Source organism: Typopeltis vanoorti, chromosome 13, assembly GCF_054136105.1.
Source record: "Typopeltis vanoorti isolate ZY-2024b chromosome 13, IOZ_Tvanoo_1.0, whole genome shotgun sequence".
NCBI classification, from domain to species: domain Eukaryota; kingdom Metazoa; phylum Arthropoda; class Arachnida; order Uropygi; family Thelyphonidae; genus Typopeltis; species Typopeltis vanoorti.
Genome location: NC_143561.1, coordinates 73,056,101 through 73,072,766, shown reverse-complemented (window position 1 = coordinate 73,072,766; position 16,666 = coordinate 73,056,101). Strand labels below are relative to the sequence as shown.

The 16,666-nt window shown below is 35.4% G+C and overlaps 1 protein-coding gene across 1 annotated transcript in view; it reads right to left on the bottom strand.

The window, feature by feature from the left end:
• Positions 1 to 16,666, bottom strand: part of swm (Zinc finger protein swm) — a 370,656-nt gene that overhangs the window by 117,690 nt on the left and 236,300 nt on the right. Inside the window, exon 13 of the mRNA XM_090402359.1 lies at positions 3,124 to 3,198. Coding sequence (XP_090258485.1) covers positions 3,124 to 3,198 — 75 coding nt within the window. The remainder of the gene's footprint in view (positions 1 to 3,123; positions 3,199 to 16,666) is intronic.

Sequence of the window (16,666 nt, the reverse complement as noted above, 5' to 3'; positions counted from 1 at the left end):
TTTTCCCCCGATTTGTTGTGTTTGTTCTGTAATATGTAACAGGGATTTTTCTGCTTCAGATGACTGAATACTAAATCCGTCTACTGATCTGGTTAAGCCTAATATCTAATAAACATGCTAAATCAGCTGAATACCAAAGCAAAAAGGAATATTTTGGTGCATCCCTACTTCAAATGCTTCCAAAAAAGATTTTGTGTTTTTTTTTTTTTTTTTTTGAAAATATACCTTAGTTTTAATTCACTCACCTTTCACAATGCTCAATAATCAGGAGTCTTCTTGGACCGACTCTTATTCCTAGCCTTTCCCTGGCAAAATCATCAGATGCTGCTTTTTCACCTGCCCAGATCTGCTCAACCTTGGAACATGGCTATCACATTTGGGTAGTGTACCCAAAATTGATGCTATTCAGAAGAGAGTAGTTCATTTGATTGACAACTATTTCTCACAAAATTCCCTCACCTTTTGATAATATTCAACAATCAGGTGTTTTCTCAATGACTTTTATTCCCACCCTTTTCTGAAAAAATCCTTACTTCAATTCTTCAATCCTTGGTATCCCAAAAACTGGCATATTTTTGGCTCAAGCACTACTTTTCACATGTCCAGCTATTTCACCTGCACAAATCCCAAATCCACTTAACCTTGGAATACTTGAGGACGACGAAAAGCCGGGCCGTTCAAAAACTGGAGTGAGTTAACATCAAAAAGTGCGTGATTTCATCGAAGAAAACGTGAAATCGTCCAATTCAACATATCGAATTGAACACTGCAAGGACCTCATTAAAACCGCTTGTAAGGACTCAAACTTTCTTGACGCGATCATTACTGGTGATGAAACATAGTGTTTTGAGTATGAGCCCGAAACAAAGTGCCAGAGTGGAGACCACCAGAAGAGAGGCATCCAAAAAAAAGTCGCTTGGAGAAGTCAAAAGTAAAGACAATGCTGATTTGTTTCTATGATTCCAAGAGCATTATCCACAAAGAATTCGTTCCGCCTGGCCAAACGGTCAATGGTGAGTTTTATCTTGAAGTGATTGATAGCGAGAATTCGTCGCGTAGGGCATGAAAATCGTGATGACTGACAATTCATCAAAACACAAAATAACTCAGCTTCTAATGAAACAAATGTCATAAACAGTTGACACAACACTAATGAAGATTGCCGCTTTCGAAAACAAAAAGATACAACAGGTGGCGCCACTTGTGCCTTCTATTTTTGACAAGTTCAGTTTCTTTTTGGACAGAGCGTGTAGCTCAGGGAACTGTCTGGTGTGGCACAGTAAAACAGACCTGTTTTGTCGGCATCATAGATTTCATCAGAAATCAATTTCTGCAGCAATTCAGGTAGTTTAGTTGATTTCCACTCTTCAGTGCTCACAATATCAGCACTGTCCTTCTCACCATGTGCCTTCTTAAATTTAATTTCATGTCTGGTTATTGGTTATCGCAAAGGAAAACCAACCATCTGTAGCTTTAAAGCTCAGGCGGACCAGCTTTCTAGCTAACTCTACTGATTTCATTTTTAAATGAGACTATTAACACGCACGCCTCGTCCAGTTACAATAGAGAGCCAGTGACTGAAAGCCAACTCAAAGTCTGTATCCTTGCCTTCTCGCTTCCGTTTTTGGGATTTTGCTTGTTGTCCATTGTGGGATGCCCACTCTTCTCACAATTTGTCCTGATAGCCTAACAAAGGTACAATTGTAGATTTGGAACAATGGTTATCTCTGCCAGCTGACAATGACAGGTGTTAGACAGCTGGCTTTTTATTTTGTCAAGTAAGGTGATTTTATCTGCAAACATTAGATCTTTCCTTAACATATTGACAAGGGTCTCATAAAAAAAATAATAATAATAATAAATAAATAAATCGCTGCACTGTTTGTTACACGTTTTACTAAAAATTAACACACACACACACACACACACACACACACACACACACACACACACACACACACACACACACACACACACACACTTGTTTTAACCCTTTGACCATTACAAACACACTGTGTGCCTTCGTAGGTTTCATTTCTTTGGCATTACTAATGCAGTGAACATGTTTCCATAATTTGTTGGTAGTGTCACTAATGCTCTGAGCATGGTTCCATAAACTTTTTCATTCTGCAATCATTATAACTGTGCTAGACGGGTTTATGATTTAATGTTCTTGCTAACACATAGAAGGTGATTGTTCACTGTGAGAAAAGAAATTTCTGTACTTTGCTAAGAAACGAAAGTAAGACGATGCATGCAAAAGCACAAAACGTGCATTTTGCACACTTATGCTTACACGTTTTGCTTGTGCTTTTTCCATCGTTTGCACTACTTAGCAAAACGCATATGCATGCAACGGATGCGCTTCATCATGCTTCAAAATCTACCACACAAACTGTAAAAATGTAAAAAATGTAAAAAAATTGACTTCAACATTGGGTTTGCAGAAGTGCCAAATGCACGTTTTGCACTTATTACATGGTTTGCCCTACCTGGCAAAATGTGTATGTGATGCACCAATTGCTAGGTAGGACTGTGGGCTTCGCCATGCTTCAAAATCTATCATACAATTAGAAACTTCTGAAGAAGGATCACTGAATGTAGTTTATTATAGTTATATGTATAAAAATCATTTATTAGTTAATATACTCTTTAGTAAATCATTGACAGTTTTTATATAAAAATTGTAAATAAATACTTTTTTTATATCTTGCTAATCAAGTAGTATTGAAATAAATAAAAAAAACCAACCCTGGGGTAAAGTACTTGAAACTGGAACCGAACGGTCAAAGGGTTAATCAAAAGTATGCAATCACTATAAGTTAGAATTGTTACATTGACAAAATCTGCACATCCTTTCTACTCTGTATCCTGGCACTTGATTGACAGCAACATTCTCTATGCAACTCACTCACATGCGCCATCTACAGCCACTGTCCTGATAAAGCAGCAAGGTGGCTCAAATAAGCGAAGCAACTTTGGGTTATACTGTCTATTTGTTTCCGTTCTTTAATGTTTGTCCCAAATAAATGGCTGCTCCGATTAACTGTTGCCAATTAATTTGAATCTACTGTGTGTGTTTAATGAAACATACTGTATAATGAATGAATTCAGAGTACTAACCTTATGTTGTTGCACATGACTCTGTACTAAAACCTGTCTTTTCTTCTGTACTTCTATTTTTTTTCGTAGTGCCTCCTGTTTATGACAAAGAATACTTAATTATATTTCAAAAGTAGTTAATTATACAAAGTGTAAGTATTTATATTTTTTTAAATGATTTAAAAAAGTTCCAATAAGTTATAGTTTGTTTTATATGTGTAAATGGACAACTACAAATGTAGTCATCAAAACATAAAAAAGTAGTACAATAAAATAATATAATATAATAATAATATAAAATCCAGAAGTAGCACAATAAAATTTAGAATTGAACTTAATAGATTTCAAACAATTCTTACTAGTTTTAATTAATATCAGTTCCAAATATATTTCTTATGCACTTGATATTTTTGGTTTGTTTTGCTACAATACATAGGCATCTACTGCATCTGCTGTGTCCAATATGTATACTTGATCCAATAGCTCCACTTCAGGTGGATGGATTTTTATGAAATTCAGCATCAGAAATCATTACTAGCATTTGTTGAGCCACAACGATTTTGGTAAAATAATTCAGAGTTGCACTGATGGTTTAAATGATTATCACAACATAAGTAAAATATATAACAGGATGTAATAAAGCAATAAGGCAACTAACTTGAGTATGTCATGCTCTTACTCGTATTTTTAATTTGTACTTTCATGAACTATCAAGGGCACCTCAGTAACTAGAAGCAAAATACTGGTAATGAAGTACTCCTTTTAATTTTTTTTTAAATTATGGAGATTTAAATGTAAATTTAAATTTACATGCTTGCAGGATGATTTAAATAAGCTGTCAGTATGGACAAAAGATAACAAGTATCAGTTTAATGTGAAGAAATGTAAAGTTATGCATTTTGGGATAAACAGATTACAAGATGTGTACTATGTTGATGGAACTGTAACTCCAGGAAATTGATGAAGCTTGGGATTGAGGGGTGGTGGTAGGCAAAGAATTGAAATTTAGAGGACATATTGCTAAGGTACTTCATAATATTACTTGGCTATTGAAGAACACACACTAACAAGTAGAGATAAGGGAGTTGTTATTCCTCTTTATAAGGTCTTGTACTTTCACATCTGGATTACTGTGCTCAGGTCTGGTATCCTGATTGATTGGAGATGAGGAAATGGTAGAGAGGATTCAGAGGTGAGTGACCAAGATAGTAAGTCATCTGTGGAACGTTCCCTAGGAGTATAGATTGAGGGTGTTTGGACTGCAGACATTGGTTGATAGGCAAAAAAGAAAGGATATGATAGAAACATTTAAGTTATTTAAAGGGCTTTAGAGGATTAATGCAAAGGATTTCAGTGTTTGACTAGAGAGGCAGAACAAGAGGTCATCCCTGGAAGCTGAGTAAAGACATGGTTAGCCGGGGTATGAGGACTAGATTTTTCGCTTGGAGAGTAGCGAATGGAATGGGATGCCAGTGTCAGTTGTGAGTGTTCTGTTCAAGGAGACATATGATAGATTGTGTGAATGATTTGGGTCTCCCGTGACGAGTCTTCGGACCACATGGAGGTGTGCCCTGTACAATAATAATAAAAAAATCAGCAGAACTCAACTGACTGAAGATGATATAGTTACAGGGATAGAATGTAAGGGATACTGTATTTATGGAGAGAGAGAGAGCAGAATGGAGACATAGCATTGCCACTGAAACAGAGGAACTACAACTAATAAGAGCAGAAGTTTAGCAAGAAGGTAGGGTGGGTAAAGGGACAAAGGGAGACAACACTGTGTTCAATGGATAAATTAGCCAATCAGCAGAGGATAAGTAATTATTGTGGGGAACTTCGGCTGTAGGGATATAGATTTGAAGAAGAAAATTAAATTTGTGTAGCTTCTGAGAGGTAATCATCTAAACCATTTCCTTTAAGAAACATTTAAGTTACTTAAAGGGCTTTAGAGGATTAATGCAAGGGATTTCAGCATTTGACTAGAGAGGCAGAACAAGAGGTCATCCCTGGAAGCTGAGTAAAGACATGGTTAGCCGGGGTGTGAGGACTAGATTTTTCGCTTGGAGAGTAGCGAATGGAATGGGATGCCAGTGTCAGTTGGGAGTGTTCTGTTCAAGGAGACGTATGATAGATTGTGTGAATAGTTTGGGTCTCCCATGACGAGTCTTCAGACCACATGGAGGTGTGCCTGTACAATAATAATAAAAAAATCAGCAGAACTCAACTGACTGAAGATGATATAGTTACAGGGATAGAATGTAAGGGATACTGTATTTATGGAGAGAGAAAGAGAGAGAGCAGAATGGAGACATAGCATTGCCACTGAAACAGAGGAACTGCAACTAACAAGAGCAGAAGTTTAGCAAGAAGGTAGGGTGGGTAAAGGGAGACAACACTGTTCAATGGATAAATTAGCCAATCAGCAAAGGATAAGTAATTATTGTGGGGAACTTCAGCTGCAGGGATATAGATTTGAAGAAGAAAATTAAATTTGTGTAGCTTCTGAGAGGTAATCATCTAAACCAATATGGTTTTGGATCTGGTGTTAGCATATTATAAGAATTTATTCCTAGCCAAAATGACTAATTACCTTGCATCTGAATAGAGGTAATCAAACAGTGTTGACCTGGGAGGTTACTAAGCTCGCTGTATCTTCAATTAAGGACAGTATATGAAACTACAGAGCTGGATGATTATGACAAATGCAGCGTTGAGCTGAGTCGTGGCATATGAAATGGCAATGAATGGAAAATTTTCAAGGATATTTGATGAAAGCAGTATCAGACTGCATATCCAATGGGGTAAATGGGATAAATCAAGTGGAGATTAATCAGATGAGCTAGATCATCAAGAAGGAGATGCAAATGTTCTCTGAATATAAAGAAAACATAAATGTTGCCAGTATCCTCATGAGCAGTATAATGCACAAGCAAGAAGAGTAACCAACATAGCAAAGGCATGCAAAATCAGAATATGAGAAAAAATTAAGCCAAGCAGACCAAAGGAATCTCAAAGATTTCTTTTGCTATTTAGCAAGTAAAAGGAAAGATAACCTTAATGAACACATATGAGAGAGACAGATGTGACAGTATCAGAAGATGTGGTTGAATTACTAAGTGATCTATAATTCAACATGATTAGTTATTACTCATATAAGGTTATCACGCATGCAAGCTATCACTTTGTGGGAGTGCACCATTATGTAATGCATAACTGATGTCATAGAAACCAATATGAGTATAGACACATAAACTGCAAGTATTATTAAGAAATCTCAATGTGAATACAGGTACAGGAATGTATGGAATATCATGCCTGGTACATTATGAGGAAGCATGAGAAAAACTGAAATATCCCCAACCAAACTGTTCAAATTTTAAGTATCAGAACTTGTCTTCTTTCCACTCCCAAAGAAGTGGGAACAAAACAAAATAGTTCTGTTACACAAAAGAGGGCTCAGACAAAGAGAGAGAATTATTGAGTGATTAGTAGTATCTCAGGAGTGGTGGGTAAAGTATTTTACATGGAAAAGAAATATATACAAACTAGATAAGATTGAACCCCTCTCCTCCCCTTTAGCCAATTTCAATACAGAACACCTAGAAAACAAAGCATTTAACATTGCTACACCCAAACCACTAGTCTGGGTGCACCGTGTGGATGATGAGTTTGTGATTTGCTATGTGCCCTGACCTAGACATGTCACATAGCAAATTTAGTACATTTTAAAGAGCCAACATTTAAAAATAAGCTTGCCAATAGTAGAAGGAAAAAACAATTGCAGGTACTCACTGACACACAATTAATACATAATTCAAATGGTTCATTTTTTCTTTTTAACAGAAACTATAAAATAGGGTAAACCCCACCCCTACAGGAAGATACATAAGTAGGCTCACCATGTAACTTCCTTAAAACACCCACCCACCCACCCACCCACCCACAGAAAGCCTCTCTCTCTCTCTTTTTTTTTTTTTTAAACTATAAAGATACAGCTCACACTCTTGCCAAAGAACTCAATTATCACTGATACATCTTTCTAGACAAGGCTATAATCCCTATAAAACAAATAAAATATCATCATCATCATCATCATCAAATTCCTGCCATGTACCCTCAAGGGGTGTACAGGATATGACAGTACTACATGAAAAAATTACATCATTACTAACTTCCTATCTACAATTTTCCTCCAAATCAGTCTGTTACATGTCAAGACTCCAACATTATCAGATCTTATATTTCTATCATCTAAGTCCCATATATGTCCCTCCACCTTACCCACTTAACATAATGGATTATAATAAAGTATTCCCATTTCATATATCCATAAGAGATGAGGAGAGATCTGTAAATATAACTAGGGTTCTTCACAAAATTAATTTCCATGTCAATCTCATTTCCAATCAGCTATTTTTGTCTATTCTCATAAAGAAAAAACTTTATCTGTGAACATGTTCAGGGGGGTGCATATAGTTACCTGTGACTGTAGCCTGGCCAGACATGGACAGACAAGAAGATATGTTAACATCTGCCATGAACAACCTTTGTTATAATAATTTATGGTGCATTAAAAAAATTAGCAGACTGCTTTACACACGTGCACACACACCTCGCTGGATTAAATGACCAATGTTTACAGTGCTGCATAGAAATTGCTACACATCAGACATTTTTATTGTCAGAATCAGCTATGAAGTACTCCCTCAATAAATATGGCTGCATTAATTTAGCAAAAAAATTAGGAGAAAGTCTTTTCAAGACCTCTTTAACATAACTGTGAATGTAAATTTCTTCCTTTTATCAAACCACAGAGGGGGGGGGGGGGGTCCTTGACAAATGAAAAGAAGTAAGAAACTAGTTCTCTCCATCACATTTCAACTGAAACAGTTGAAATGTTATGTTATGGAAACCATTATACCCTAACTGAGTAACTTGTGCTTGTGCTTTGAATATACTAATTGAAATCCAAACAAATTACTGATTAATTTTTGGTACTTTTGGTGTTGCTCATACTGTTAGCATGTGATGAGTAACAGAACACCTAAGCCTTTCAATATCTCATACTTTACTCACTTTGTATAATATAGTTCCTATCCTTCTCGTCCACCCTAGGACGGGCTGAATCCCCTCATTAGGAGGGGTTACTGGCATATGAATGCAGCTGGTTCACACTCCTCTGCTGCATCCCCTAAGTGCGTATTCATGACTGTAATCTGTGTGTTCACAGGGCCGGTTTGTCTGCTTACGGGATGAAAAACCCCAGATAAACAGGGGGGGGTGAGGAAGATCCTTAAGCTCCTCGCGTCGTCGTGGAGCTTGGACACTTCTTCCCCAGACATATGGTTGCGAAGCGCATACCCACTAGGCTAACCATGCAGACATAATATAGCTATAGCGGAATAAAGAAAATAGTTACATCATGATACTGCTAAACTTTATAAAAGATATCTGACAGGGTACTGCATGGCATGCCCTATTTATGTAAACTGGAGCATGAAAATGAATATGAAGCTGAGGTGATGACTGAGAGAGAGAGAGAGAGAGAGAGTAGTACAGAGTCAAATCAAGGAGAAAACAGGTAACTAGGGATGCCACAGCACTTTGTATTGAGTCATTACTGTTGTATATTAGTGATAATGGGAGACAGGTTATGTGTGGCCCAAAGAGCCTCACAGAGAAGACTGATCCACATAAAAAAAGGGGATAAAAGGAGAAACAGTAGAATTAGAGGGATGACTGGAGTAGAAGATACTATGAAGTATTGTAAAGGATGTAAATGGAGATAAGATAGTCATATTAGGAGATTGTCAGAGGAAAGGTGAACAAAATTAAGTACTGAGTAAATATCAAGAGAAGGAACGGTTGCCAAAGAACAAGATAACAAAAATGACATGAAATAATGAACACTGGCTAAAGACAGAACTGGAAAATTAAAGGGGTGGCCTATACCCAGTAGGATGGAAAGAAGCAAAAGAAGAAGAAAATATTGGGAATGATCTGAAAGAGCATATGCTTATTTCCTCTCAAATGCCAACTAGAAACGATAATAATTAATAAAGGTGATGTAGAGATCTGCAGGATAATTTAAATAGTTTAGGTAATGATTATGGCTGCTAGGTCAATGTGATAAAGGGAAAGGTTGAAATGAAAAGACTAGAACTGTATATTACATGGATAAATCCAGACAGCAAGAAATTGAGGCTAGAGAGTTCGGGGATAATGTTGGACAGAGTTGAAGTTCAGATATGTAGCAAAAGTAGCTAAAATATCTGAAGACACACACTGACAATTAGGTATAAGGAAGTTATTATCTCTCTCTTTATAAGACTGATACCACTATATCTACAATACTGTGCAGAGATTGATTGTAAGAATGACTTGGATGTTAAAAAACAGACTGACAATTAGGGATAAGGAAGTTGCTTTCCTGCTTTATAAGGCTCTGGTATCACCACATATGGAACACTTTGTGCAAATTTGGTTGTCTAGGTTTCTTTAGGATGAGAAAGTGACGGAAAAGATCCAGATGCAAGTAACTGAAATGATGAGTGGTGTTTGTAATTAATTAACTACAAATTATGAACTGTGTAATTAATTAAAGTGTAATTAAATGTGAAACTATATGAACTGAGACTAGACTATGTGGCCAAAATGGCTCTGGATCCAACTGCTGTAATAATGAATAATGTCAATATAAAAACACTCCTTCTTAAGCTTTCACAAACCATTATGGTTCTTAGCTGTAGACTTCACAACCATAACCTGAGGATAAGGTGGTTAGCCCTATGCCTCCTGGCGTGTTCTATGTCTGTAGATGCATGTGTTCACAGGGGGCCGGTTTGTCTGTTCTGGAAAACCCCCGAGTTTCTGGGTGAAAAAAACACCTACCTCCTTATAAGAGCAGTGAGTTAGCTGCTCTCATAAGGAGCGGCTAACTCACCTTTAGTCAAAAGACACCAGACAGAGGTTCTTCATGGACATGGAATGTCATGGACAGGAATCGAACCCAGATAGCTCCAACCAAAGGGATTTGTCTATACCAAATGAGCTATGGAGGCTCAATATAAAAACACTACCAAAGTGATTATCAAATAAATCTAAACTAATCATTTCAATCAAAAACAATGAAGTAACAATTCATGAATGAACATCATTCTCTGAGACAGGAATATGGTGTATTTACAGAAAGAATATAAATAGGTTGTTCCAAAGTACTAAAGAAATAACTGGAGGGCAAGGTATCGGTGATTGTAGATGAAGTTTGAAAAATGTATACATTAGATTCATTTTTACCATTTGTACATTAGTTATTCTGGGACTCTGACTTAAAATATTTTATTAGAATTTGGAATCTCCAAGAAAATTTATCAAGCCATTCAAATTTTGGTTTCAAATGGATTATTTGCAGTGGAATAAAGAGGCAAAATGTATTAAAATTATATGTTGCTATAACTCTGCACTTGATGGCAGGAGATTTAAAGAAATTTTCTTCCTTGAAGGTCTTTCTTCAGTTTCGAGAAGAGATAGTAGTCACTGGGCGCTAGATCTGGGCTGTAGGGTTTTGTAGGTGTGCATATGTTAGTCAAACGAGTGCCTCCAACTGAATGATGCAAGTAGAAAGAGGTTAACTGGTACACTAGCACAGTATCATTAAAAGAACTCTTCTATGAAATATACTGCTAGAACCAGATAAGTGTCTTACCAACTTATATGTCACAATCACATCCCACATCCCACAGACCAGAACCCCCCCCCCCCCCTCCCAGTCAATATTTTCTAGCCCTTTCTAATATCCTCATCCCTACGAAAACCAGGTGACCAAATCTGCACACAAAAATCCATATGAAGGAATTTCTGTACCACAGATTTAGAACAGAACCATAACTTCTATTTCTGGCATGTCAAAATCCTCAACATCACTGTCATAATCTAATGTAATGGTTTTACACTTGTACCATGTGAACCATAAAATTCAAGTACCTATTCATCACTGCTACCAGATTTTTCATCTCATCTATCTCCTTCAAATTTCTCCACCAAGTATATACTTTGCATCCCATCCCTGCCTACAAAATTCAGAACCTTATACATTTTCAACAATGAAATGAGAGTCCAACTCACTTGTCCATTCATACAATCTATTCAAATCATCTGACATGGCCACAATATTGCTTGACCCTTCATTCTTCCTAGTTTTGCATAATCTGAAAACAGTTGCATATATCCACTTATAACTGTCCGACTATTCCAAATTGTTTACCAATCATAATAATATATATCAATAAAAAATAAAATTTCATCATTGTCTTGATAGCATAAGGCTGTTTGAAGATGAAATTTATATTTTTACTGACATTTTTTGTTATTACTGGCAAAAAAAATTGAAATAGTAATAATATGTTTTTTCTTCTTTTTTTCACTATAACTGGATCAATTTAATTGGCAAAATAATTTCTTCCTGGCTTAATGGAATTTAATGAGAGCATTTAGAATTGTATTTAGATGGTATTGAATTTGCCATCTTTTCTCTGTGATGGAGGGCATACTATTATCATCATCTTTAATGTGCATGTGGAAAACAAATGCGATAAGAAAAAGATAGAAAGTTCAAACTGTGAATGTTAAAACAGACTGGGGTAAAGCAATAATTTAAATCTCAGTTCCTGTCCAAGGCCCACAAGTTATTTATTAGTTACAGATAATGTAAATAAAGAATGGGAAAAAATTTCAAGATGTAATGGAATGTGTGGAAACAAAAATAGAAAAGAAACATGCTGGCAGTAGAATGAGAGAGAGTTAAAGATGCAGTTAAATTAAAAACAAAAACAAAAAATAATAATAATAAATAAATAAAGCATTTCAGAAGTTTATAAAAAAAAAGCTTAGCCATCTCACTAGGTAAGCAACATTTTTACATGAAATGAAAATAAATTATGAGTGCATTTGTTATTCTTAAAAAAATATTTGATTTCACAGGTTCTTTGAATTTAATTTACACTATGTTTCACTTAGATATTTAAACAGAATTTATTTTTATTATGCTTATTCTGGACCATGAAAAGTGGGTTATGATAGCAGTTATGATAGGAAGGCCAAGAACCACTGTGTTCAGTGTAAGATGGCTTTCATTCAGATATACTACATTTTATGTTTTAATAAATTAGCTGATCTATGTATCAAGCAATTTTATAATAATTAAAAGAAAATTTGAAAAGAGATTGATGATATATTGAAATGCTAATACATTTCATTATATCATCAATCTCTTTTTAACATCTTTTCCCACTCCCATTTATAGTAATGTAATGCATTTTTTTTAATACTGTCATGAAATGTAATTTGTTATAATTAAATTTGCCTCTACAAAAATGAAAACTGTTTAAAAATCATTTTATAAAATTTTGAAGTTCTTAAAACAGTTTGTTAGTAACTTATGTATCTAAAACTTCATTTCCATTATGAAACAATGCTTCATAATGGCAAAAAAAAAAAGCCAATGCCTTTTATTCATGTATAGGGAGTAGGTGAGGCCGTTTTAGCATTTGCTTATCTAACTTTTGGAGACTGAAGGACCAGTTCGATCTCTACCAGGAGTCAATCAGAGATAGCTGGTATGAGGCTACCATTAATTATACATGCCATCTGGTGAACAGGCAAATGACAAGTGCCATCATCTTGTGGTCCCTAATCCTAACACTATGCTTACTGCCTGAAAATAGTGTGGGTTGCATGGTTGATTTTCTTGAATTTAAGGGATGAAAAACCCACAAAGTTTCAGGAGAAAAAAGAAAAAAAAAACCCAATTTGTCCATGCCAGAGATCGACTAACTGGGGAACTGGTTGAAAAAAAAAAAAAGGCTTAGTAAAAGTTCCTCTACTTTGCGACTGGAATAGAACTTATGATGCTCTTTCTTTGGGTAGTTTAGCACCGTGGATGGCACATACCACTTCCACTGAGCTACACAGACTCTGTGATTTATGGAAAACAAAATGTTTGCAATGGTGTTAAGTATTATCTACACTGCACTAAAAATTTTTGAATTTTAAGTAACTTTTAAGACTTCAAACTGAACGCAATAATCATTTGGAACTCATTGCTGAAAAAATGAGAATAGCTGTTGATAACCTCCATCACTTTCAAGAGTACTGAGGTAAGGACAATGGGATGAGTTTGATGGTCAACTTTTCTCTGTTTTTTTTATTATTATTATTTATTAGGGACAGGGTGGATAAAGGCATACTTCTATGCATTGAATAGATGCCAGATAAACATGATATTTTGTATAGGTGATACAAAATGGGTGTTAATTCTGGAGTACAGGCAGTGGTGAGCTATAAGGGGCTCGCGTGAGCCCTTTGTTAAATTTTTCTCAAATTTGCGAGCCCCTTGTTCTTGTTTACATGTTCAAAAAAAAAAAATTTTTTTTTTTTTTTTTTTGAAACATATTAAGCGACAAACTCATACAGTAACCTAACAAAAATTAGTCAATTCGGCAGTGTATAGATTATTTGGAATTATTGTTTCAACTCCTCTATAACGAATGCACACCCAAGTTTGAAAATAAAATAAGTGCATGCGCTATCTTTACCCTTCTCCCTTCTGGTAGCCAGTCATTATGGTAAAACCAGTAGTCAATCAAATGTTTTATAAAAGATTTCATTCTTATTGTATTTTGATAGTTAAAAAATGTTTTTTTTTTATGTAAGATAAATTAACACAGTTGATTGTGTGCAAATATTTCATGTTTATATCATGAAATATTTGTTTAAAAATGATAGCCTTTAGAGGTTGGTTGTCCTCTCATACTTTTTGATTGGAATTTGTACACAAACTGTATTAATAAAAGTTTTTGTGTGAAATACGTTTTTTTTTTTTTTTTTTGCTCAACGATGCGAGCGAGCCCTTTGTTTGTTAAAATGTCCAAAGCTCACCACTGAGTACAGGTATATATCATAATTGGAGGGGCCCCATCTGGACCAGGACATTTCTTATCACATAATGACAACACTATCAGAACTACTGATAGCTTTTTCAATCCTCCTAGAGAAAGATCAGAGCAGTTTGTGGTATAGCAAGAGGTCACATATAAAAGAGTTGGAGGTAAACCAGATGCCAAGAAATTTGACTTTTTCTTTCTTTGTTGGCAAAAGACTATAGGACTTGGCTACAATTTCAGCAAGACACAAGTTTATTGTATCTGACCATTATAAAGTCCGTCATTTTGGACTTGAGCTTCTTTTACTTTTTTTATGACCATTGAATACATGCTGAATTTTTTCTTGTACTGTAGTGGCATATTTTTTTCCGAGAATCACAGCTTGAATAGAGGTGAAGGGTTTGCAGTGGAATGGGAAATTAAGGCTCTTCTTATTCCAGGAACGTTCATATCAGTTATTTGGTCAGAGCTGGTGTCTGGACCTGGAAAACTGAAAGTTATCAGGCCATGGAAAAGAGGCATAGAAATATCTGAATTGGTATTGTTGCAGTGCCATAGGAGATGAGGATGAGAATGGCTGGGAGAAAAACAATCCATAAAAAAGAAAATATGGTGATGGTCCGAGATGCCAAGAGGAGAGTAAACATTTACAGTATATTTTGGGGAGCTGAATAAGAAAAGGTAAAGTGTTGGTGGAATGATAAAGATTATTTGGTATTCTGGTTGGCATGTTTACAATTTGTGTTAGTTCATGATTGATAGCAAATAATTTTGCTTTTCGTCTGGCTTGCCCTGTGAAGTTAGAAAGAGGAACTAGCCTCAAATGTGAAATTAGTCTCCTAGGGTAATTATCTTGTAGTTTAGGTAATTAGATATGAAATCAACTTTCAGAGATAAATAATCAGTTATAAGTATGACTGTCTGAATCAATAAAATGATAAAGGTGGAAATGAAAGTTACAGAGCAATGCAAGGAAATCTTGAGCCCAAACAGATCACACAGCAAGATTCCAGGTTTAATCACTTTTCGCAAGAAATGTTGGATATGACGAAAGCACATGTTCTGTCCTTCTTATGGAAGGCATGCATATGGTGTAGATGTGATAGCGAGTAGATCTGCAGTCACATAGGATGTTGGTTGGGGTTTTGGTAAGAAACACTAGAATGGATTTTGATACCGTTAAGTGGTGGAGATGTACATCACTAATGTTCGTGCTGATGCCCTGAATGTTGGTGAAATGGATGGAGGTGCTTTTCTTTTAATTAAGAAATTCTGATGTTATTTTGGCTGTTTTGGTATATATATGTTTTGGTGATATATTTTTTGCAATTTTTTTGTGGGAGATTTCTTTAATAATTGCAATGACACTAATATTTATTTGATTATCTTTCATAACTGAGTTAGCTGGAAACTTATTAAATAAGAACATGCAGCAGAGGTCAAGGACCTGCACATAACTCATACAGCAAATACCCAGACTCTGCAGACATGGGCAATGTTTAAAAAACAGGAAGTAAGATTGTGAATATCACAAAAAACTATGGAGAGAAAAATAATTCACATAATGAAAAGTGATAAAATTAGCAATAACAGAATCAGAGATGATAGGAGCAGATGTTATTGTGAAGAATGTAATCGGAGATTGGTGGACACATTAATAGATGTATTGGATACCGCTTACAGGATCTCTTGAAAGAAAACCGCCATGCTACCTCAAGGTAAATTTAAGAAAGAAAGACTGTTTTTGAAATCTACAGTAGCACTCAGAAATCAACCAAATTTAAACAAATATGGTTAAAAGAAACCTTCCAAAATTTGGGAAACATTAATTCTCAGAGATCCTAATTTATAATCTAGCCCTCCCCCCACAAATGCCCACAGAGGGCACACCACCACCACCTAGATAGGACACTATAGAGTCATAATCACATGTTTCATTCAGTACTGTGTTGCCTATGTGTGTTACAATTGTTAGTTATAATCCCTGAAGATGTCTCAATGACAGACAAAATACTGGAAACATTAAAAATAGTTTTTAATCTTTCCTAGTGCTATCAATACTCCATTAAACATCCAACATGATGTCTTCCAAGCACTTAAGGCTTAAAACATAGATATGGATGTCCAAGAATGGCAAACTATCAGCATTTTTTTTTTTCCCATGATCAATTGAATGTGTGGGTGAATGCTATTGATCTCATGTACGAAAGTCGTAAGTTCATTTTCTGAATGAGGCCAAACAGTAAAATGTCATCGATGTTATGAAACCAAAGAGAGAGTTAGGGATGAATTGGATGAGAACAAGATATCTTCCAGATTACTGAAAAAATAGTTTGCCAAAGGTTTATTAGATCTCGTTTTTCCAGCTGAAATATCCTGAATGTATAGCAAATTCAAAAATTTTAACATAAGGAGGGGAAATCATCACACAATAAACTATTAGTGTCAGATAACAGAATGTGAGTAAATAGAGAAACACTGTCAAACTGACTAACATATCTGATTCTTGTATTTGAATATCCTTGATTTTTTCAAGAAAATGTGCAGAATTTTTGATAAATGATCTGGATTGTCTAATATGGGCAATTAATAAATGTGAAAGAAATTTAGCAATTCTATAT